The sequence below is a fragment of the Anas acuta genome, chromosome 8 (genome assembly GCF_963932015.1).
Source record: "Anas acuta chromosome 8, bAnaAcu1.1, whole genome shotgun sequence".
NCBI lineage: Eukaryota > Metazoa > Chordata > Aves > Anseriformes > Anatidae > Anas > Anas acuta.
Window position 1 is genome coordinate 21,964,868 of NC_088986.1, and position 24,332 is coordinate 21,989,199.

Genomic DNA, 24,332 nt, shown 5'->3' on the forward strand with positions numbered 1-24,332 from the left:
GGCCTGCCAGGGGACATGATTCGTGGGCTGTGAAGAACCAATATGGGACACGACCATATATCAGTGATTATATCGATCACTGTCTCGGCCCCGTGCAGCCAAGGGCAGCGGCACCTTCAGGGACGAAGTTTCCCTCCTGCTCTGGGAGCCCGCGGAGGGCGTTGAATGCGTGGCAGCGACTGCGTGAGAGGGGAAATGGCCCCTGGTTTTGGGAACGCTGCGCCCGTGCTCGAACCAATTAGTGGAATGGAGCTGAGTAAAGCACAGGAGGGACCAGACTGATAATAAGCAAAGTGCTCAAATATGGGAAGTTGGGGAAGAAGCCAAATGAAAATGAAATGAAAGGCTAAGGTCCAACTTCAGCAGTTGTGTAGGCAGGAGGGGACGGCTGGTAATAGGAACACCGGGTCAAAACCCCGCTCGGGAGGCTGGAGGAACCTGTGGGAAAGCCAAGGGAGGGGGTGGGAAGGGATTTTACCAAAAAGCGAGTCAGCAGATTGGATCTGCTGCTGCCACAGAGACTTACATCTCTCCCTGTGACCTCACGAGCTCAGAGAGTTGCAAGGGACTCCTTGGCAGACCTTGGAAGAGGGGAACACTTCCCACCAGCTTTACACCACCGAGAGCAAAGTCTGAAGCCTGTGCCTCTTCCTTTGCAGCCCTTCTCAGCCCGGGACGTCTGTGAAAGCTCAAGAGAGGAAGAACAACTTCTGCCTGGAGACGGCCTCCACAAAGACCTCTTGAAGGTAGGTGACGTTGTGGAAAGCACCCCAAAAACACGAGTCTGCATCTGAGACACAAAGAACTCGTTCTGGTTCGTGTGCGGCAGCAGGGTTTTCTTTCACACTGTGCTCCGAGTAGATACCTCTGAGCAATAACCCCAAATTGTGCTAGTGGTTCACAAAAGCAAAGCCCTTCTTCTTGTCTCTCCATCTCCCCATCTGTAAAAGAAGGCTGGGGGCATGCCTTTTTTTAGCAAAGTGTCTGAAAATGGGCTTACTGTAAAAATGACGGTGGTGAAGAGGTCTCATCCGCGGGCCTGACTTGTGGGATCTCATGGAGGAGCTGTGGCATACGGTCATGTGCCTGTCCCTCTAATGTGGCTTTCTCTTTTAAAAAGCGCTGTGCAGAATGTGAGACACACTAGATAAGAGTGAATTTAACGGCTATTTCCCATCCTTTGAGGAACATCAGTATTGGCTGAAAGAGGGAAAAAGACCTTTTTTGTTGAGACCAGAATAGACCTGCTTTTACTGGAGGAATCTGTGAGTGCTTTTGCTGATATTTCCTCTGATGGCTTTTACCTGACTTGTTTTTCAAAACCCCTGTTGAAATTTCTCAGTCTTCAAGCACTATTTCCGTGCTGAAATTCGAGTTTGGGGTCTGGAAAAATGTCCAAAATGATTTTGCAAATGGCTTGCTGCGATGCCAGAGTCGCGGAAATGGGGCACGCTGTAAGGAAAGTCACCTGTTTATTTCTGGGAGGGCAGAGAATTTGTTTTAAACAATGCCATTTGCTTTTCAATTACGGGCGTTTTTGTGGAAAAAACATTGCAGCAGCCTGTAAGAAAGAGCACGTGATCACAATTAAAGAATGTGTTGTGCTGTATCAGAAGGTAGCATTTAAACTGAGGAGAGCCGGAATATTGACTATAACTCATTGTAATTATACCATCTATTTCAAACATGTAAATATGTTTGGTAGCACTTACATGTTTATGTCAGCCATTGGGAAAAGCACTTTTCCTTTTTGGTAAACTTCTGATGATAAGAATTTTGTTACTTGCATTTGAATAAGCAACAAAGAAGGAGTTTAGGCACAACGCATTTATATGCAGAAAGAAGTGGGTCCTCTCTCCCGTCACTGCAGAAGTTTGCCCGTATTAAGGTTGTGATAATATCGTGGATAGGAAATGTTAATAAACCATCCCGAGCCGTGCAGTTCTGAACAGAATACCCCATTATCGTGTCCAAATCGGCGTGCCATAGAGGCTTGAACGTGAGACTGGGAGTGGGGTGACTGGGAATCTGCTTCTGGCTCTCCTGGGCCAGGTGAACATCGACAAAACCCTGCTCATGCCCCTTTCTGCACCCTTTAACTGCGAATTCCCGTAGTTGGCTCCTTTTGGAAGGGCTCTGAGATTGCTCCAGAAGACCCAGGCACTTTGCTCGAGTCTGACGCACAAACCCAGCAAAACCTTGAAGGCTGATTTAGCCTGGCACAGGGAGCGAAGACACGTCTCTGCTAAAATGGATGAGAAAATTCCCTCAGCTGCTGGGGACTGGGATCCTTCGCCAGGGGAAATTATTCTGAGCCTATTTCCCTTCCCTTTGACATTTTCTGTCTTATCAAAAGCCAAATGAGTGAGGAAGAAGGTTAATGACTAAGCTGACAAATAAACATCCAGTTCAAAAAAGCAACAACATTTCCAGGAAAAATTTAGAATCTCCCCTGAACACCAGCTAGGAATTTAAACCCTGCCACATTTAACCCAAGAGGGACTGTCCTTTTGGAGCTCATTGTGCTACCAGGGCTGCAGCTGGCTGGGGCACGGGACAGGGGCTGGTTTTTCCGTGGAATGAGGTAGTGGAAAAAGTGCAGAAAAGGGAGGAAAAGGAATTTGGTTGTGAAGAATGGAAACGAGCATCACCACTGAGGTATCCCAGGTACCCATCCCCTGAAGTGGGGCTATGTATCGACTATGGGGTCTCAGTTTTGAGACCTCAAAGTAAAAGAGTCTGAGGAATTCAGGCTGTCCTCTCCAAAATGAAAACGTGTAAGGATTCACAGGGCAGGAGACTGGTTTTCATCCTGTGGTGTGGGCGTCGGGGGGTGATGGTGGGGAAATGCTTCCCTCGTGCTCAGAGAAAGAGTGTGCTTGGCCTCAATTTCCCAGGGCTTCGCTCCGCCATGGTAATGGTGCATTAACAACAGCTTGATTTTCATTCAATAAATAATAGGAATTATGTCATGCTGGAGCCAAGACTTTAAACAAGAGGCTCCCGTAAACGTTTTCTTCAGGAATCCGTGATAAACCAAAGCCAGTGTCAGACGTACTCCCAGGGAGCAGGGCCGGCAGACTTGGACCTTGTCCATCTGCTTCGCCATTGAAACAAAACCACTTTATAATAACCACAGAGGGGAGGAAGCGACGCAGCTTGGCATATACACTTATACTATGTGTGGTGGAAATGTTTATTCTTTATTTCAGGAAGATTTAGTGGGTGTAGAGATAATAGAGCACAGCGCTTGCTTGTGTCTTGGGGAAGGAGGGGTGGTGGCGTTCGGGCTTTAAGGGAGGCCAGTGTCGGCTCCCGGGGGGAATATTTTCGGTAATACCTATTGCAGTCTCAGGCACTTGGAAGGCAGAAGGAGACAGTGGGATGAAATGTGCTTTTCGGGAGAGGTGTTGTAAAGGCCCCAGGATTAGTTATCTCTGACAGGAGGGATTTTACAGACTCCGGTAGACGGCAGAGGCAGAGCCCTGGCCGTTCCCAATTGCTCCTCCAAGGCCCCGTGCTGGATGCCTCCTGTGGAGCATCCCCCTCCCCGTGAGATGCCACAGGGTGAGCCTTGGGCTCACCCACCCCACAGACAACTCCTCTCGCCCCCATGTGAGCCTCATCTCCTACCCATGACGGCTGCCCTAAGGGTCTTCTGGCTCCCGCTGCCTGGCATCTACCCAAAACGCTGCAGGACCACGCTGTGACTTTGGAAACGGGGAAAGATTTGCAATAGAAGAGTCTGTGGGGTCAGCAGACCACGGCATCCCACCCCGTGTGCCCCGCTGTCCCTGAGGTGCTGCTGTCTGTCCCCACAGCCTGGCCTGTCGCAGCACTCCCCGTTTTGTCGAGCACGTGGAGCTCTTGCTGCGCTTCCACTCCCTGGGGCTGCTCAAGATCAAACCCAAACCCTGTGCTGACCTCTGGGGATGGGAGAGTCCCTGCCAAATTTTGAGACAGCGTACGTCTAGACTTGGTGTGCGAGCAAGGGAGTGAAGAGATGACTAAGTGTCTGAAAGTTTGGGCCTTTGGAGAGAAGTCCCTTGGCTCCTGGTTCCTTGGATCAAGTTCCATTTCCTGTGGAGCCATGGAGATACTGGATATTTTCTCCCGTTTCTTGGCCTTTTTGAAAAAGTAAAAAAAATATATAGATCTGTCTTGGGTGAGGAAACAAATTTTTGAAAAATTTTGGCAAGTCGAGGATCAAAAAAAAACCCCGTGTTGAGTGAAACATTTCATAGCGACAAAAATCAAAACATCTCACTTTGCCTTCAACCGCTTTAAAACATTTTAATGGGTTGAAAGGAAATTTCAAAATGGAAAGTCATGTTTTGCTTCAAACACTGGAAAGTGTTTCATTAACGAGGAAGAGCAGAAGCAAAACAATTGCTTTGTTTTTTGTTTTATTTCCAATAAATCGGACGGCTCCGTCCCTGACCTGCACCGAGGTCAGGGGCTGTGTCCCCTTACGGTACGAGGGACCTGGAGCTTGGCAGCCCTCGCGTCTGATGAAGTCACCTCCCAAGCAGGAAGCTTTTCCGATCACCCTAACTCCCTTTTACATCTTTTTAATACAACTTTGCAGGCTTCAGCTGGCCCTGCTCACCCACTGGTGCCTCCAGAAGTATTTCTGGCCACGTGGCAGCCTTGGGTCTGGGATAACGCAGAGAGGGGCTGGCGAAGCCCTTCACCTCCTTGCGTGCCGTGACACCACAACAAATAGACCTGAATTGTGGTCTCTGTGGGCTTGGGATCTCTGCTCGCTTCCCTTGCCTTGAGGACGTATGGTTTGGGCTGCAAAATCAGGTGTGGGACCATCTGGTTCCATGGTTTTAGGTTGTGGCAGAGGATCAGGAGGCGAGGAGATGCTGTGGGTATATCCTCGGCCTTGCCCCGCTGCCCCAGCAAACCCCAGTTCTTTGTGTCCCTGAGGGGCCCTTGTGGCTGGGGACAAGCTGGTGGCTGTGCTTTGGGGGTGGCTGTGCTTTAGGGACAGCTCTGCCCCCACCGCCTCACGGGGATGGGATGAGGTGAGGGGCGCCGTGAGCCCCCTCAGGGGCTGTGTGGGTTCGCTGTGGCGTTCCGGGGAGGATCTCGGCTGCCGGCTGAGCGCCTCCACGCAAAGCCAGGAGGAGAAAGAAGAAGGAGAAGGAGGAGAAGGAGGAGGAGGAGGAGGAGGAGGAGGAGGAGGAGGAAGGCCGTGGGCGCTTTAAGGCGCGGGCGGGGCGCGGCCCCCGGCCCACCTCTGAACCCGGAGATTGACGGGGGGGCGGTGCGGGCGGCGGGGCCGGGCCTTCCCTCCGCAGCCGCCAATGGGGCCGGGGGGGCGGGGAGCAGCGGCGGCCCCTTCCTCCCCTCCTCCTCCTCCTCCTCCTTCTCCCTCCTCCTCCTCCTCCTCCTCGGGTTCCTCCGTGCCACTTTGAGGAGTCCGGAGCCGAACAAAAGCAGGCGGCGAGGGCCGGGGCCGGGGGGGGCTGCGGTGCGCGGAGGCCCGGCCGGGGAGGGGGCAGCCCCCGCTGCCGCCCACCTCAGCGCTGCCGGCGGCCACGCAGCCCCGAGCCCGGCCCGGAGGAAAGGAAGAAAAAAAAAATAATAAAAAAAAATAAAAAGGGGGCAAAGTTTGGAGCCCGCCCGGCTCCGGCGCTGACAGCGCCCCGCTGGGATCCGGAGTGACTCCGGAGCGGCTCCTGCCCCGCCGCCCCCTTTTGGAGTCGCCGCCGTTTCCCCTCCCTTCCCCGGAACCCCCCCTCCTTCCCTCCCTCCTCCTCCTCCTCCTCCTCCTCCTCCTCCTCCAGCAAGCCGAAGGGATTTTTTTTCCCCCCTTTCTTCCCTCTCCTCTCTCTCCTTTTTTTTTTTTTTTTGAAATTTTTAAATTTTTCTATTTTTTTTTTTTTTTTTCTCCTCCCCGCCGCCGAGCTGGAAGCCTGAAGGATCAATAACAATAAAAAAAAAAAGCAGCGCGAAGAGGAAGAGGAGGAGGAGGAGGAGTGTGTGAAGAGGTGGGGGGGGAAGACACGAAGCAAAAGAAGAAGAAGAAGCAAAGCGAGCGAGGAGCCGAGCCCAGGCGGCGGGGCCGGAGATGGACGAGCAGCCGCGGCTGATGCACACGCACGGCGGGGTGGGGATGCCCGGGCACCCGGGCCTGTCCCAGCACATGCAGGATGGACCAGGCGGGGCGGAGGGGGAGGCAGGCAGGAAGCAGGACATCGGAGACATCTTACAGCAGATCATGACCATCACCGACCAGAGTTTGGACGAAGCGCAGGCCAGGTGAGGCTCGCCGGGGGGGGGACACATCCATACACACACATACACACACAGCCGGGATAATTTGGGGGCAGGTGCCGGGGAAGTTTGGGCGCCCAGCAGCTCTGCCGCCGCCTTTTGTGCGCCCCCGGCTCGCCCTTTGTTGGCCGCCGGGGGGCAGCCCCGGAGCCCCCCCCCCCCAGCCCTGCTCCGAGCCCTGCCGGGGAAGATCGGGGCCGGGGGGGGGGGGGCGGCTCCGGGCATTGTTCGGAGCCCTAAGGGCTGCCCCCCCCCCCCCTCTAGGCAACTTTGGGGCAGTTTCGGGGCTTTGAGGAGCCGTCCTGGAGCGGACGAGGAGTGGATCCCCTCCGGATCCCCTCCAGATCCCCTCTGGATCCTGCAGGAGCTGCGGGTCCCACCGCTGGGGCCCTCCTCCCGCTGTTTTTCAGGCCGTGCTTTTGTGCTCAGAAGGCGTTACATAGATCCTTTTTTATATATATTTTTTAATTATTATTATTTTTAATTGCAGAAGTAATTATAAAAAAAAATAAGGCTGCGAAACGCAGCAGCCGAAGCGCCCTCGGCTCGGAGCAGTGCGCGCCCAGCAAAAGTTAAGGGGGGGAAAAAATCTCCCAATTCAAAATCTCCCACTTCCAAGTGCCTTTCAAAGCCTAGCGCTAAGAAAGTCAACCCAGAATCGTCCGGGGGGCACCCTTGAAATTTCTCCTGCTGGTGGTGGTGCCGTTCCCCCTGGCATCCGTGCTGGTGGCCGGGGAGGATTGCTCGAGTACATTGTTCCTGGAAAAACGCAGGCACCGTCCCACAGCCCCGCGGCACGCCAACTTCCAGGGGGGATAAAGTGCCCCCCAAACCCCCTGCTCGCCTCCTGCGCTTGGGCCGTCCTTTTTCAATTTTATTTTGATTTTTTCTAGTCCTCGTGCAGGGGCAGAGCGGCTCACAATGCGCTTTCCTCCCGGCCCAACGCAGGGAAGCGAGGGGGTCTCCCTCCTGAAAGTTGTGGGGCTGGTGCGTGATCCTGCGAGGGTAATTTGGGGTGCTTAATCACACCAGCAAGCCCCAGCCAGAGCAGAGCGAGGAGAAGGCAATATGGTTTTGGCTATTTCAGCTGCTTCCTCGCAGTACTTTTCTTTTTTCTCCTTTTTCTTTTCCCTGCGCTGCCAAATGCACAGCATTTATCAGTGGTGTTTGGCTTTGCATTTCCTGCATCCATCCTGCTGTTTGCGTGGACGTTTCGCTCCTTATTATTATTATTTTTTTAAGTTTTGGGAAGATGCAAAGTGCCAGTATTATCTGTAAGAGGGCCCCTGCAGCGCACGGCCGTGATTTGTGTCCACCCCGATGTCTGCACCCATCTGGGTGTGCTGATAAGGGGCCGCTGTGGTTCGGCGAGGGCATATACCTTTGAGAGGCTTCATCAGAGAGATAAATCTTTTTAACATGTTGTGGGTGGTGGGGTAAGTAGTGTGAATGTTTGCCAGATGTTCACATCGTCTTGGCGTGTAATTTCGGTTGGTAAACAGAAATCCCGTAACTGGCGCCTGATAGGAACAGCCCTTTATACGACCGAACCCGTGGCAAAATGATCGTACGGGCTAAGGAAAAAGAAAGAAATCCTGCCTCAGCAGGCACACGGTGGGTTTTAAAGCCAGCCGATTCAAACCACCCCCCCCTTAAAATCTCTCCTTTCCTCTAAACCCACGGGAGACCGGTCAGCTATGAAACCACCACCGAAAAGAAAGGCAGCGAGCAGGATGCCTCCCACTTCCCAGAAGCATCTGGCTGTGCTTTTTTTAAATGCATTTACTATCCCAATTGTAAAGAATTAAATCTTCACACCTGCAAATAGGCTGGCTGTATGCAAGAAGTGTAGCAGGAAGGCAGGGAGATGGATTTATTCCTCCATATGCGCGCGTGCCTGTGGCTGTGTGTTTCTGCACTCCAAGTTGGGCGCTGAAATCCCCCGAATTGACAGCTCGAAGCAGAGGATGTTGCCAGCCTAGGGAAAAAAAAGGGGGGGCATTTTTTTTTTTTTTTCCTTTCCCCTCTGCCTCGCAGAACGAGCTGAATGAAACACATGGCTGGGTTTAATATCGGAGGTGGGAGACGGAGGGAGCCCCGCGCTGCTCGGCTGTGTGTGTTTGAATGAGTTACACCACGCTTGCCTTCCCAGCCCTGGCTCTGGCTCGGCGAACGCAGCCTGCCTTGCACTTCGTGGCCGTGAGAGCCGCTCGGTGGCAAATCCTAATTCCAAGCGATTCCCAAATTGGTGCCATTTATCTGCTCTCCGTTAGCTGCTGGCGGTACCGCTGCTCGCGTCCCTCGAGCCCCGGCGGGGACGGCAGCGGCTGGGCCCTGGGGCTGGTGGGCTCCCAACCCCGGCCAAAATCCACCCCCCACGCTCAGCAGGGCTGATGTGAATTTTGGGAAGTTCTCCCCAGCTGCAGCGACGTCCTAACCTCCCCCCTTTTCTTCTCTCCCCAGGAAACATGCTTTAAACTGCCACAGGATGAAGCCAGCCCTTTTTAATGTCTTGTGTGAAATCAAAGAGAAAACAGGTAGGAAATCAGTGCTGTTCCTTCTGCTGCTTTTATTTATTTTTGATTTCTGCTCTTTGAAGGTATTATGCCACAAAGTTTGTGTCCCCCCCACCCCCCCGCCCGTGTGTAGGAGTGTTTAAGTGGGGAGAAATAACTCGCTGGTATTTAATGCTTCTGGCACTGGACTCGCATGATGTGGTTTGTGTCTGCAAGGGAAAATGCTGTGGTTTAATTTCTATTGTATGGCCGCTCGTTATTTCTTGTTTTCTGGGGGGAGAGAAGGAAAAAAAAAAAAAAAAGAAAAACCTTGCCATTTCTCATTTCTCTCTTACTCTAGTTTTTTCTTTAAAAATGTGGCACTGTTTAAAAAAAATAATCCTGCCTAGGGAGTGTGCGGGGAGAAAAACAAAATGCAATTGCGCAATTTTACTGCTGCTCCTGGTTTGGTAAACCTAAAGGTGTCTTACTTTGTATTTTTTTTTTTTTTTTAAAGAAAGGGTTAAAATGCTCTTGTCTGCCAATCATCCGGGCTAGCTCGCATAAGAGCAAGTTGTCAGCTGCCTTTAGTGAAAGCAATATATTAGATTGTTAGTTACTTTAGGGTACTGTTGTTTTATGACATGGGGTGTTCTCAGGCTTCTAAAGAAGCTAATGACATGAGAGCGTTGGCTCTGCCGTTTCCCACTTTCCAGACCTCCTACCATGTACTAACACACTTATAACACATCCCAGGGGGGCATTTAAATTTTAAAAGCAACAATTAAAAAATAGCAGTCATCAATCAAGGGTGATCTTAAACAACAGATGCTCAGGAAAGGACATTTAGCAACATGCACCACTTATTTATTTATTTGCTGGAATCTCTCTTTTTTTTTTTTCCTTTTTTTTTTCTTTTTTTTCCAATTGGGGGAGATGATGGAAATTCAGCACGGGGGGGTGACTTGCCTCTGCCTTTCCGAGCCCATCGGAGGTGCTCAGAGGTTCCCCGTGCTGATCCAGCTGCCTTGGTTTAGCAGCCTGCGAAGTACTTGACTTCTCCCCCCCCCCCCAGCCTCCCCTCTTACAACAAGGACCGTAACAGTCAATAATTCATATCTAAACCATATAAGCAAGGGCATGACATGAATGAAAGTGACAATAAATATGATTGCACACCCCGTTGATATACATTGATAGTTACACATAAAAGGGGAACAGCTTTCGGAAACCTGAATCTGGGCCTTACTTTTTTTTTTTTTTCCCTCTTAAATATATATAAAGCCGTGTGGTGCGAGCAGGTGATAGGAAATACAATTACTTGACTCCTGCAATATATATAAAATGACTAAGGGGGCCTATTGTTAACCGGTGTTTGTGCAGCTTGTAGCCTAGACAAAGCACCTACGATGGCATGCAGCGCTCGGAGTCCTTAAGGCCGTGCTGTCCGACCTCCCCGAGAAGTCAGGCGTCGGGTGGGTTCCTAAATGCCGTGCCATGGGTTCTGCACGGACCCTCTCGGAGTTTGCATGGTGTAAGGAGGAGGTGGTGCAGGGATTGAGCTGTTTTTACAATCTTTTGCTGTGCGCCCACCCCCCAAAAAGGAGCCCTCAAGTTCCTTTCCCCCTTCCCTCCTGCTTTGATTTGGTGCTAGCCAAAGGCAACGTTTGTCTGTGCTGCTGTGTGTGCTGCTGGTGCTCTGGCAGGGTCGCCGATGAATCCCAGCTCGCTTTTGATAGCACAGCCACAAAGTTTTGGGGTGGGGAATCCAGGACCAGCCCCGGTGGCGGATGCAGGCGACGTGCTAACGGGGATGCTGCAGCTGTGAGCTGATGCCTGGTGGCAGGCTGGAGAGTGCTCGTGGAAACAGAGGATGCTCAGGTGTGGGCTGGGGCTGCTTTAGCCTTTTGAAATGTGTTATTTGTTGGTGTTGTGCCTGGGTTACTTGGATACAGCTGCGCAGAGAAGCCTGAAGAGGTTGAGCCGAGGTGGCTTTTGGAGCCTGGGTTGCCTGCCCTCGGATGCGGTGCCTTATTTGTGCTGTGCAAATTAAAACTCCTCCTCCCCTTTCCCCCGGCTGCAGCCCCAAAAGTCACACTTTGTGAGCGAGCAAAGGGCCAGATGGCAATTTATTTATTTTTTTCTATTTATTTGCCATTACCAGGTGGGCCCGGCTGCAGCAGGAGGGCAGCCCTGGGTTTGCTGGGGCTGAGAAACCCAGGGTTGCAGGCAGGTCTGCGCAGCCAAGTTGAGCTGAGTTCTCCCCCCAGCCTCCCCATTTTGCTTCCCAGCCTTTTTTTTTACGCGTGTGGTGGGTTTTTCTTGTGTGAGCCATCGCCTGACATCCCGCTGGCTGCTCGTGGTCACCGTGTCCCCCCCCTCCCCGGCGTTATGATGTGCAGAAATGTGCATTCAGTTACCCGCTGCCTGATTTAAGTGACTCCAGAGCCTTATGGAGACTTTACCACCGCCTCTCGCAACATTATGGCTAATATTTCATCGCGTTAACATTGTCTGAGCAAACCCAAAGTGTCCATAAAGTTCTTCGGAAAAGAGGTCGGCTTTCTTGGCCAAAGGGTTCCCTGCTGCACCTGGGCTTTTCGATTATTTTAAAGCATTTCTAAGCGTGATTTTATAAAGCTCCCTGCTTGGGATCTGTCCGTTCCTTTTGTCTGCAGTCTGGAGTGATGTTTTGGGGTGATGTTTGTTTAGGAGTAGTCAAAGTTGGGAGGTTTGGTCCAGGTGGGAGCGTGGTGGAAACAAAAATTTGGTGCTTCAGTATCTGTTGAAGTTGTCCGCTCGGTGTGCTTCCACTTGCTGTTGGCTGCTTTGTTGCGAGCGAAGGGGCAGGGACTGCCTTCAGATGGCTGCCTGGCTTTTTGGAATAATAATTATGGAAAGAGGAGGCATTGTTGTCCTAAATGCAACCGATTCCTCCGTCGAGAGGGATTGAAATCGGAAACGGCGTTGCTGATTTAGAAAAAGTTTGAAGGCAGGGGTAGGGGCTCCATATTTACATCCTTTTTTTTTTTTTCCCTTGTTTTTTCTTTTTTTTTTTTCTCCTTTTTTTTTTTTTTTTCCTGCTGTTCCCTGCCTGAGCGGAATAGCTAAGCAGAGGAACCAGGCAAAGCATCGCGGACGTGGGGTCCTTGGATGGCAAACTGGAAAATATCTGCTGTCAAAAGGCAGCAGCGCCTGGTTCAGCTGGGAGCCCTTCCCAGCTCCCCTGCATCAGTGGGGCCGGGCGGGGAGAGGCTGAGCACAGGATATATGGCCCTTTAATCTCATTCCTCCTCCTTAAGAGCTTTTCCCATCCTTTCACTTTCTCGGCTCTTTTGGGGGAGGTGAGGGCGGCGGGACTGCTTAAAAAGGCCCTGACTCCTTGGTTGAAATCCCCCCCCTTTCGATTATCTCAGCCCCTCTGTGCCGAAGGGTTTGGGGTTTAAAAGAAAAACCTGCCCACGACCGATCGAGGGAATTTAGGGAGCGGAATATTTATAGGCAGCGCTGATTAGCCCTGTGCTTGTTGTTGAATAATGGGTTTATTTCTTTAATTTTAGAACATAATAGCTATATAAGGTGCCTCTTCGTTACCTTTCCCCGTGCATTATCTTCACCAAACTTAACTCAAATCAGATCTTTGGAGGAGGCAGGATTTTTTTCCCCCCCCCTTCTTTTCTTCCTTAACACCCCTTTGTTCTCTCCAGCTCTGTGTTCAATTAACACCCCCATCACAGAACTGTAGTCTTTTTTTTTTTTAATGTCTGTTACTGTATTTCACTCCTGACACCTCTCTTATTATTCTTGCCTGCCGTTTCTCTTTAATATAGCAATTACGTTATGGGGTTTCTTTCTTTCTTCCTCCCCCCCCATCCCCAAAGGAGGGAACGGGGGCAGCCGTGGTGCCCCGAGCGGGGCTGCAGGCGCGGGGCAGTTCCTGCAGGATGAAGTTTGTGGCGGGGCAGGATGCAGCATCGGGCTTTTCCTCCCCTCCCCAGTCCTCCAGTACCACCTGAGACCCTGCCCTCCTTTTCTCCTGCATTTCCACGGAGGTTTCCCAAGCTGCTGGGGGGGGTTAAGCCCCCCCAGGTTTGGATCGCAGCGCGGTGCTGCACCTCCGGCTTAATTCTGTCTGCAAAGCCAATAATGAAAGTGCTGCAGCTCCTGCACCGAAGGATCAGGGGCCCTGCTCTGCTCCGAGAAGTCCAGCATCGCCTGCCTGCCCTTCAAAGGGTTTGATTTATTTTTTTTTTTTCCCCTTTTTTTTCAGCTTTGGAGGGAGAGGTGATGCTTCTCCTCGCCAGCCGGGTGGGCAGCAGGTCTGTCGGTGCGGGGTCTGCTGGGTGCCTGGCTGCTTTTGGAGGGGAAAGCAAAACATTTCATCGTCTGCTCATCCCCGTTTCATCATCTTCTCTTCCCCGTTTCGTCGTCTTCTCTTCCCTGTGGGCTCTGCTGAGAGCAGGGCCTCTGCTGGCGGCCGCTGCTGCGCGGGGAAACCTCTGTGCAGCTCGCGATTAAATTACTTCCAGAAAGCTGCTGGCTCGGAGGGAAAGGAGGGAAGGGAAAACGTGCAGGAGGCTGCGAGGCAGGGATGGGTCTGCAAGGGAGGACGGTGTCTGGGAGATGTTGGCTCGAGGGGGAGGGCTGTGCCGTGCAAAAAGAGCAGCCACCACTGGGAGGGATGGAAAGCAGCCACCCTGGAGGGACCCTGGTCCACCCGATGGGTTACGGGGCAGCAAGCCCATTCTGTGGGGTCCCTGTGACCCCGCTGCGAGTCCTTGTTTATTTTGGGGTGCCTGCTGTTGAATAAACTTTCCTGGGGCTGCGGCAGCCCCCTGCCCTATTTGTGTGCAGGGTTTGCAGGCTGAACCCCTTCAGAGACAGCTGGTGAGGATGGATGAGCTCGCACAGCTCCTGGGGGGGTAGAGCAGCCAAAATACCCGTGTGAACCAGGTGCGGGCACAACTAGCTGCTGTCAGGGACGTGTTGTGTGTCCTCCTCATCGCCACGGGCTTCTCTCCCCTTCCCTGTGAGTGGTCTTGGCCCAGGGACCGAGATCTCGTTACCGGGCCGTGTAGCTCCAAACGAGAAACTCGGAAGATCTTTCAGGCCTAAATTTCTCCGGGGAAAACGGCTCTAGTTCCCTCATTTGAGACCTGCGAAGGGATTTCCCCCTCCGAGCGCTGGCTGTCCGCGAGCAGAGCTTTTCCTAAACGGTCTCAAATGTGGGATTTATTCCTCGGTGCCGGCCCTGGCGATGAGGGCAGCAGCTGTAAACAAAACGCGGAGAAACTCCGAGACAATTTCATCAGGGTTTATTTATTTATTTACTTATTTTTTTGCCTGTCACAGGGAAATTACTGCATGCAGCAATTCTTTCGGGGAGCGGGGTGGTGGTTTCAATGTAAATGGGTTTGTTTGCAGGGAGATGCGCTGGGCTGCGCCGCCGGTCCTGCTTCTGCTGAATCAGAGCCGGGGATCTTGGCGGGGAGAGCGGAGAAATTCGGGAGAGCTGCTCTTCTGCTGGTGCAGCACCTCGTTTCCCTGTCCTTCCTTTAATCAGGAGCCGTAATGTTCTGCTAACGAAGCTCTGCAAAGGACTTTGATATATTTTTTTTAAAGCTCCATTAAGCGTTTTGCTGTTTTGTTCCTTCCTGTGCCTGGAGTTGGGGCGCTTTGGGGCGCGGGAGAGCCCAAGCTACATGCTCAGGGCACTGGGGGGGCCGAGGCCATGTGCTGGGCCTGGTTTTGGAGCTTGCAGGGAGGGCAGCAGGGTCATAGCCCCCCAGGCAGGCTGTTCCTGGAGGGCTTCATGCTTTTGTGCTGAATCCTTGGGCCTCTGGGTGCCGGCAGTAACGCTCCCAGGCGCGGCAGGGATGTGTGCTTTGCTGCCTGTGCAGCACCTAACGAGGGAACTGGGTCCTGGGCCGGCCTTTTGAAGGAGGTAATGTGATTTACAGCGCTGGATCTGGTTAATAATCTATAGCAGCTTCTGTACGCTCAGGGGCTGCTTTTATTCCCAGCCAGGTGTTTGCAGGCCAGATCAATACGGCCCCATTTGCACGGGGCAGCCCGGAATCTAATCAACCCCGGCCCTCCCCAGCCTCGCTCTGCGTCCTCTGCTTTCCCCCAACATCCCCAGGCTCAGGTCGGCCAGCCTGAAGCTGTTTGTGAGCACTCTCTGGCCTCTTCACTGCCAGTCTGGAGCAGCACACGCTGGCCAGGCATAACCAGGTTGTGTGAGGCCCCGATACATCAACCCGTACCAAACCCCAGGCTGTGTGCTCTATTTGGGGTCTGGATCACCGTGTGGTGCTCCACATGGCATCCCCTCACCGGTGTGTTCTGGAGACAGAGAGCTTGGGCTTTTTTTGGTGTAATTCCCCCCCTTATCATGTTGTTTTTGGGGAATATCTGCAGGGAACCGTGCTCGGGACCAGAACCAGTGGTTTGAAGGGCTGGGCTCGGATCCCTGAGCAGTCCGCCTCGGAGGCACCACATCCCCCGGCAATCTGCTGGCTGAAATAACACGAGGTGGCGGGCAGGATAGGTATAAATTACAGAAAGCCGTGGCCTGAGGAGGCTGCGGGCTGAATACATTGAGGAGTGGAGCCGCCAGGCCGGGGGAGCTGTGTGCTCTCGGGGTGGGGGAACGTGGGGCTGCTCCCTGCTGCTGGAGGGGGATCGCCGGGGCTGGAATTGGTTTGCTCCTACGTCAGGCATTAAAAAAAAAAAAAAGCACTGAGGAATTAAATCTCTTGGCCTTGTTCGTGAGCCCTGCCCTTGTGATATTTATTTTTTTTTCAAGCTGGAACAATGTGGTCCTGAGGCACACGGTCCTGCGGCCAGCTCTGTGCCAAGGAAGGGGGTGTGTTGGGGTCTTCGGGGTCCTGGGTCTCGCTCCCCTCCCTGCAGCCCCCTTTTTCTCTGCGGTTTCCATCGGCGGTTGCTAATCTCCCTTCCCCGGCCCTTAATAGCTTTCTTCAGGCCTGGTGCACGGAGCTGGGGAATGGAGGGAGGCACCCAGGCAATCACTTGGCTGGGAAAACCTCCGCATACAGATTTCTGCTCTCCCAGCTCCTTCCCCTGGCAGCCCCGTGCCGGGGAAGCACCCTGCTCGGCTCCCCGCACCTCGTGGTGCTGTTTGCTGTCGCTGCACCGCGGCGTTTTGGGAGCTTGCTGCTGCAGATCACAGAAATCCCCTCCGACACCCTGGGAGAGCAGTGCCTCATCGCTGTCCTCTCCTTGCCCAGCGTGTCCAGCTTGCACGGCCTCTTATTTATAGGAGAAGCCGTCCCCAAAATAGCCTTTTTCCTTGCCTTAAGCTGAAGGGCTGTTTCCCACCCTCTTTTTTTTTTTTTTTTTTTTAAATAATACACCGATAAATTGGAAACCCTCGGAACAGGCAGTGCTGCGAGGAGTCGCAATAATCTGCAGTGATAACTTTGCGATTTTCCTCCAGCCCTGATGGAAAAACAAACAGAGCTGCCTCTGCCAGTGGGATCAGCCTGACTTCGCCGCTGGTTTTGTTCCTCGTCCGAGTCCAAACCCAGGAACTGAGTTCCCTGCTCCTGCAGCTCCTTTTCGGTTTCCCACGCGGCGTTTTGTAACCAACCATTTGGCCTAGCCTGGCCGGCCTGCCCGTCCTTGTTACTCGAAGAGGAAAATCAAGTTTCTCTCCTGGTTGGATAACATTTTCAAATTCCAGAGTGATGTCGATTAGCAAAATTAGCAGTGGCAGGTTAAGCGGCAGAAATACCGTTCCAGTGGCTAAGTGGGCATTGTTCCTGCCTGCTCCTTCCCCAACCCCGGCGGTCCCGATCCCGCGCACGTTTCCGCAGCGCGGGGCTCCTTTCTTTCTAATTCAGCGCGCCCATTTCCTTTTGACATTTGATATTTACAAGGCTGGAGCCAAAGCGAAAGCGAAGCTGCCTATAACTCTCCGAAACGTGCCTTTCTAATTTCAACATTAATGTTTCAAAACCCAAGCTGCTTGTGGGTGTGCGCTGCCGTGTTTACACACATCCTTCTTTTTTTTTGCGTGCGCCGTGATCCTCTGGTGAAACATTAAGAATGATACAATACCTGGCGCCTGCTGCCTGTACCTCTGGATGGATCGGCCTCCAGGTTTAAGCTCTGAATTCAGCTTTTAACTCGAGCAGGCTCTGATGTTAAAAGGTTGCATTGTATTAACTCCGTCCTGCTTTTTATTTTTAAATTTGTGATTTATGTGGCACGGATTGCAGATCTCCAGACAAAAGGCCCAGGCCACAGGTTAAAAGAAATGAGTTGGAACTTTTTAGTGATCGATCCCGAGGTGCTGGCTTGGGACACAACCTGCTCCCGGTAGGTTTTGTGGGAAACCCGTGCTTTCAGCCTAACAGCCTCGTTCAGCGGGGCGTTTGCTCTTGTGGGAGCAAGTTACGGGCAGTGGGAACCCCTCCACCACCCTCACGGAGGTGGGGTTTTGAAGGGTTTGTTACCCTTGCTTTCAAAGGAGTGCTCTGACTTATTTCGGACTCGGATCTGGCAAGCTCCTGGCTGCTGAGTTTTGTTATGCGGCTCCTGCTAAGGCCGAGGAGCCTGCGCATCCCTGCTCCCAATGCAGTTGCGTGTGTGGGGGAGCAGGTGGCAGGAATGGTGTTTTCGGTGCGTGTATTATTCCCCTGGAAAATCCTGGCTGTTAGATATGGTCAGCAGATGTGAAGTGCTGATCGGTATCGGTGATGGGAAGGGGAGTCGCAAGATACTTGGCTAATGGAGAAAAATCCGAGGAGCAATTCCCTGATTTACGCTTTCAGCGCTGTGAAATGAAGCAGTCTGAAGCGCTTTGCTCAGCAAGCTCTTAGCGCGCCGCTTCCTCCTTTGTACTTCATGCAGGATTTTCCAGAGAGGCTGTTCCTTAACTTCGTCACACGAATGTGGGTGCTCGGTTTGCAGACGCTGGTTCAGGAGGTGCAGAGCCTCCGAAATGCACCCAGAAAAACGAAGCATCGCCCCTTTTCCCCGGGTCTTTGCCCGCATGGGAGCAGGAGCGAGCAGCACCTGGCATCAGCTCCTTCTGAAGCCCCGGTGCAATTCTGTCCCCAAGTGGCTGAAAAGGTCATTTAGCGCGATAACAAACATTTCAGGGCTTTTTTTTTTTCTTTTTTCCCTCAAATAGTCAAACCAGCATCCTTCCCGGGGGCGGACGTGCCCCACGCAGGATTATCGGTAGGAGCGCCTGGGCTGGGGCTGCTCCTCTCCCGAAGGTCCCCGGCTGCTATTTGCACGTCGCGGGCTCTGACTGCCGCTGGCATTTCCCCGCTTGCCTGGAATTTACTTTTCTTCCTGGCAAGGGCATTCGGTAACATTTGCTCACCTGGGCTGCTTAATCTTTGGAGGGGTTGGGGGATATGGTGGAGAAGGTCATGGGGGTAAAAGAGATCTTTTTTTTTCTTTTTTCTGCTTTATTGGCAGGAGGCAGCGGTGTGAGCAGCTGTTAGGCACCGTGTCCTCTGCCTGGGTGTTAGCAGAAGGGGGAAAAAAGCTTTATAGGGTGTGCTGGTACCCGTGCTGCCCCCGGGGTCCTGCTTGGTTTGAGGGATTTGGGTCCAGAAAATGGTGTGGTGCTGCCTCATGGGCTCTTGGGGCTCTTGGGGTGGGGAGAGGGGGACAGGGATGATGCTTACACCAGTATATGGTGGTGGTAGAGGTTTAGGAAGACTATTCTGAGGGCAAACGGGGGTTGTTTACCTTGAAAAAGCCACAGAGAATGTGGGATATGATAAAATACAGAGAGATGGCGGTATGGGAAGTCCCTGAGCTTTTAACGCACCCGAGGCTGGTGCTGTGCAGCAGGAAGGTGGCAAAGTCCAGGCTGATGGAGGCACGGGATTTCTTTTTTTGTGGTGTTTGGTTAGGCCTTGGGAACATCCCTTGGTGAAGCTTGGTCGGATGCTCTGTGGGCCGACAGCCATAGCAAACACCGGGGGGGCTGCGACACCGTGCTTCAAGGCCTAAAGGCCCCGTTTCTAACTTATTTTTGGCATTTGTGAGAGGAATATTGATCTGTTGTGGCTTGGGGAGGGGAGCTGGAGGTCCAGATCTGTTGAGGTGTGGATCTGGAGCGAGTTGCTGGAGGTTTTGTAGGAACCGTGAGGTAAATGGCTGCGGGGAGCTGGGCCCGGCCTTTGGGGCGGCTCCGCGGGCCTGTCGGGGCGTGCGGCCATAGGCAGAGCCCGGCTGAGCCAGGAACTGCACAATTCGGAGAGGGCCCTGCGGTTTGTGTGAGAAAGGAGCTCCACGAGAGTAATTTCTGAATAATTCCTTTCCTTGGAGTCGTCCCTTTTCTGTGACGGGGCTGTTGGAGGGCCGGCCGTGCCCCGCTGGGTCCCGCAGCTCCAGCAGGAGCGCGGAGGAGCCCTAAATGAAGACCAAATGAGGAGCACAGGGAGACAAATGGGAATCAGATTTAGGAAGCAGACGAGACGAGGCTTCGGAAGGGAAGGGGCACGGGGGCTCCCTGCGTTCATCAGTCTCCGTGGGTTTCAGGCAGTGATAAAGCAGATTTGGGTTCTTTCACCTTCTCTTCCCTCTTTCCCCCAGCCCCCTTCGGTTTCCTGCTGTTTGCTGGTCCAAAAATAGCCCTGGATCCAGCAGCGGCGGCATCTCCTCCCCGAGCTGCCACCTTCTGCAAAGGGGATAAGCAGCCAGGGCCTCCTGTCCAGCTTCCCCTTCTCCTGTGAAGTTCTCCCTGCCTGGAGCCCATTGCTTGAGGATCCAGGGCCACTGTCAGAGGAGCTTCTCAGCCTTCCTGGAGCGAGCAGCGGAGCAGGCTCCTCCGAAGCACGTTGTCTCAGCGGAGTCCATTTGTCCTGGCACACTGCGGTGTAATTTAGAGGCAGCCCCTCGGGACTGGCAGCGCCTGGAGCAGATCAAAGTTTCCCTGTCAGAGGGCCTGGGCAGCGCCTCCCAGATGCTCGAGTTACCTCCCAGCATGTGCTCCTCGGGGACACGGTGGAGCCTGGTGGCAGGGGGAGGACCCTGGCAGATCTGTGGGAGTGCTGGAGCTGTGCAGAGCTTCGGGAAGATGAACTCGAGCCTTTGATCCCCTCCACTTCCCGAGTCCAGGGGCACTGCCTGCCCCATCCTGCCTGGATGAGCAGTCACCTTCCCGAGCAGAGAGGCCAGACCAGAGCTGGAATCAGCAGCTCCCTGCTTATTTCTGCAGCTCCCTGTGTCCTGTGCTGGGACAAGGAGTAAAACCACAAGGAATAAAACTCCCATTTTGATGGGGAGCGTGTTCCCTGCGTGCTGCTGTGCCTCTCCCTTGCCTTCCGTGGCTTTGCTGCTCTGGCTCACGGGGCTGTTTTGGTCGGGTACCAGGTGGGGCTGTTGGGTACGGAGTCGTTTTGCTGTTTGCTGGTGGGGAGCAGGGAGAAGAGAGATGCAGGGTGACCTCCTGGATCCCTTTCAGGATTGCTTTCAGGTGCTGTGCTGGCTCTGTTACAGATGCAGCGTGGTGGGATGGCTTGTGCCGGGCACCTTTCCCCTCTGGTGCTCAGCAGATCCCTCAGGCACTGCAGAACCATGCACACAGCCACAATAACTTTCCTCTGTGGCTTGGCACCTCCTGCAGAGGGGCTTTGCTTCTCCCCACTCGATGCTGAGCCCGGTCTGTGCCGTGGCTGCCCCTTGCTGTGATCCCCCAGCCGGCCTCCCATGCCGCGGGGGGACAGCACACCTCCCCTCTGCGCCCAGGGGCGTCGGAGCCGCTCGCTGAGAGCTGCTCAGAAGAAAATTTATTGTGGCTTCGCTGCCATCACTGACAGCCCGGGAGGGACTGATTTAAGTAGCATTTGCAAAGCTGCCACAGGGCTTTCCAGTTGCAGACTGGTTTGGCTTTGCTCCGAGGAGCAGCACGACGCAAAGGAGCCGAGCGCGCCCTGCGGTGGCTTTTCCAGGTCCCCGAGGTCGGCACGGGGAGGGCGAGCATCCTCCCTTCTCAGCAGGCCTCGTGGCCACAGGGACAGCGGTGGCAGACCTCTGTCCTTGGCTCTGAGGCTGTTTGCCTCTTGTAACCCTGCTGTGGGCACTCAATTCCCCTGGTCGGTGCTGGGGGCACCCGCATGCTTTAGGCTCTGTGGCCCTCGACGTATCCCAGAGGTCCCCGTCCCGTGCTGTGCTTCGTTTTCCTGTAAGATGCATCTCGTTGCTCTGCCAGCAGGCTTTCCTTTAACCTTTCCACGACAGGGCTTTAAAAAAAAATAAATATATATATATATTTTTATTAGGAAATTCCCGTTTGGTTGCTTTAAAAAGCAAGCCCTTGTGGCTGGCCCCTGGCCCGCCGCTAACAGATTTGTTTGAGAAAAGGCTGCGCTGGCATCCTGCTTTATTGAACATGCCTCCTGGGAAGCTGGTTTGAATATCCTTCTGTCTCCTCGGAGCAGGGAGCTCTCAGGACTGCCTGCCGCCATGGGGATGGGGAATGCTCTCCTCTCCCTTCCCTCCCACCCCTTCCCCTTGTTCAAAACTCTTTTTTTTTTTTTTTTTTTTTTGAGGAGAGAGAGCTATGCTCCGTGCGTCCCGCTCCATGCGGCTTTTCTCTTTCCCCACGGAGTTCATCCAAAGTTCGTATCCAGACGATGAACAAAGTGGCTCAGACCTTTTCCTGACTCCTCACCCTTTGTCCTCATCACTTAGTGACAGACAGGAATCAAATGCCACAGGCGGGCTGACGGGACGGGGCTGTGCGAACGTCCTGCGCTGGGGAGGAGGAGTGGAGCGGTCCCGGCTGGGTGGGGGCTCACCTTTTAAAAAAAAAAAAAAAAAGAAAAAAAAAAACACACATTTCCCCCCTCCCTGGGTAAAAAGCGGTGCTGCTTTTACTTCAAAGGGCAGAGGGGAGGTGCGGTATGGTTTTTTGGCAGGAGCCAGATAAATTTCTAGCGACAATAGACGCGGGGAAGGAGGACCGGATAGGGTTAGCCTCGGTGGTTAGCGCTGGGTGTGCCTCCCGGGGAAGGAAGGGGCTAAGGGCTGCTTGGGATCAGGGACATTTGTGCCTTGGGAGGGATGGAGGCTGCCAACGTGGGGCTCTGCGGATGAGGTTTTCCTTGGGAAAGGGCCCTGGGCATTGCCCTCTCTGGTGGCTTCTTCAGGGATGTGCTCGGTGAGGCCGTGCATCGCGCTGCATCGCCCCTGCACTGGAACAGGGCGCTTTTCTCAAGGGACCAGGGGATGCATGGTCCCGGTGCCTTTCCATTTCCATTCCCTGGCTTGATCTTTCACCTCGCCTGGCTTCAGAGCTCCCCTCCGGGTGCTGGATGGCACCCGCTGGGACGCATGGCGCGGTGGGGTTAGTGGCACAGGGCAGCATGGTTCACCTGGGCAACTGGCATCCTGCCTTGCTCCTTTCTGCCCGAGGCACAGGAGGAGGGCTGCTTCCTTGGGGGATATTTGGGAGGCTCAGGACGTCCAGCTCAGGCTGGCAGGGAGGGAACGGCACCGTTCGATTTGCCTGCTAGTGCTCATCTACCCCATTGAGCTGCCAGGTGCCTCGGCTGGATCCCAGTACACCAGGTACAACCCGCCGGGGGACCACGCATGGATACTTGAAGCTCCAGTGCTCTGAGGTGAAAGTTTCCATTGCCACTTGCCAAGGGCAAAGCTGTGACCCTCTTTATTTTTTTTTTTTTCTTTCTCTTTTCCCCACCCGTGCTGATTTCTGGCAATGTCCCGGCGTTGTGTGCGCGGCTGTTCCGGCACGGCCGCGTGGCTGCAGCCTCCCCCGTTACCTGGAGCGAGCTCCGGGGACGAGGCACGAGGCAGGGCTGGGGGCTTGGCTGCTCTGGAGCCACCCCGAAGGCACGGAGACGCAAATATCCCCCGTGTGGGCAAACTCCGTGCCCGGCTGTGTGAGGGAGGATGCTCTGGGTGACCTGAGCTGGCTCCAAAGGCTGCTGTGTGCCGGGTGCAGGCGGTGGTGCTGGAGGAGCCACATCTCCCCGCCTGCAGGAGCACTCAGCAACCAGCAGGGCACGGTGGCCGAGGTTGAAGTCTCCTGGAGCCTGAGCTCCCTGCTTTTGGGCTTTGTGCGGTGTGTTAGGAGGGGAAGGGAGCCTGAAAACGCTCTCCGAGGTGACCCAGGCACTTAGGGTTTTCCCCCTTTTCACTACCCTTAGTGCCCAAGATTTACCAAGTTCTGTGCTTGAGGGCTCCCCCTCAGCAGGAGGAGTCTGTGTGTGGGGGTGTCCCATGGTCAGGGGGATTTAGGGGTTCAGGGGAGCTCTGGCTGCCTCCCCGCCTCTGCCCCAGCGTTTATCAGCAGCCTCCCTTCCCTCCCTGCCTCCCTCCCAGGCGCTGAATTCTTTCTCCGTGGCGTCATCCTCCGGCCAGCAGCCGCCCGGCCCCGCTCTCCCTTCCTCCCGAACGAGCCCAGAACTGCTGGGCAAACATTTCGCCTGTTGTTATTACAGTATTCCCATCTGCATACTTAGTCATAAACCCCTTTTAATTCCAGCCTTTTCTGGGGCGGGGTTAAGAGTTCAAACCCATCATTTTTCTTTTGGGGCTGGAGGCTTACAAAAGCTGCCTGCAGCGAGATTGTTCTGCAGGACGGGCCCCGAGAGCGGCTTTAGGGGAGGAGGAGAGGCTGGGAGGGGGACGGGGGGTGCCGGGGATGCGGAGCCCCCTCCCGGGAGGGTTTTTGGCAGCGTTTGGGGCCAGCCTTGGCGAGGGTGGGGGCGTGGGGCCTCCCCCTCCTTCTCTCCCCTGCGTGCTTGCTGGAAAGCTGGAGCTGGCCCCAGCAGTTGTGCCGCTGCTCTTGGGCTCCTTGGGGACGTGAACACCGAAATCCCAAAGGGTTTGTGTCCAAATGTGCCCGGGAGGGGGGCAGCACGGGTTTTGCGTGGCACCCCGTGTGCGTTGGGGGCTTTCCCTGCTGGCCTCGGAGGCATTGCTGTCGTCTTTGCTCCCTTGGGCAGGAGGAATTCGTTTTTCTTTCCCCCCCACCCCTCCAAATTAAAAGGTCTCAAGGAGGAAAAGAAATAATAATGCCCATTCGGGGCGACAGGAGCGCTGTGCGGGGTTGTGCAGCCCGATTGCCCAACGTCTTTCAGCGAAGAAAGCTCCTCGTGCTTTGCTTTTGGGAAGCAGAAAAAGAGATGGGAACGCCTCATGTTTACATTGGTGAAATTAAGCCCTCGCCTTTTTTTTTTTTTTATTAAAAGCCTTTCTCTGAAATTTGGCTTCGGTTTCATATTGCAAAAGCCCTCATGACAAACAGAGCTGTAAAGAGATGCCATGGGGGGGAGAAGTCAGGAAAGAACAGGTATTCGGACGATTCCCTGTCAAAATTGGGACAGCAAAGCTGCTTTTGATTAGTTTTGTTTTGCTCAGGTGCAGGTTGGGTGGTTTTTTTTTTGCATTTATTCAGGAGAGGAGGAGTGGAGAAGCTGAGTTCAAACACCCGGTTGCCGAAGCCCCAAGCTGCTGAAGGGAGACGGGACGGGAAAGGTGAAGTTTGCACGAGCAGCCTCCACTTCTCTTCTGACCTGCAGTCGG

The 24,332-nt window shown here is 53.9% G+C and overlaps 2 protein-coding genes across 4 annotated transcripts in view; both read left to right on the forward strand.

Moving 5' to 3' along the window:
• Window positions 1-5,612, forward strand: part of LOC137860735 (uncharacterized) — a 106,940-nt gene extending 101,328 nt beyond the window's left edge. The window contains exon 11 of the mRNA XM_068691340.1: window positions 660-5,612. The gene's annotated coding sequence lies outside the window, so the exon portion shown is untranslated. The remainder of the gene's footprint in view (window positions 1-659) is intronic.
• Window positions 5,613-5,942: 330 nt separating this feature from the next.
• The window catches only part of PBX1 (PBX homeobox 1), a 109,986-nt gene continuing 91,596 nt past the window's right edge, over window positions 5,943-24,332 (forward strand). For all 3 annotated transcript variants that reach the window (XM_068691335.1, XM_068691337.1, XM_068691338.1), the window contains exons 1-2: window positions 5,943-6,273; window positions 8,752-8,825. In XM_068691335.1, coding sequence (XP_068547436.1) covers window positions 6,083-6,273; window positions 8,752-8,825 — 265 coding nt within the window. In that variant the 5' untranslated portion in view covers window positions 5,943-6,082. The remainder of the gene's footprint in view (window positions 6,274-8,751; window positions 8,826-24,332) is intronic.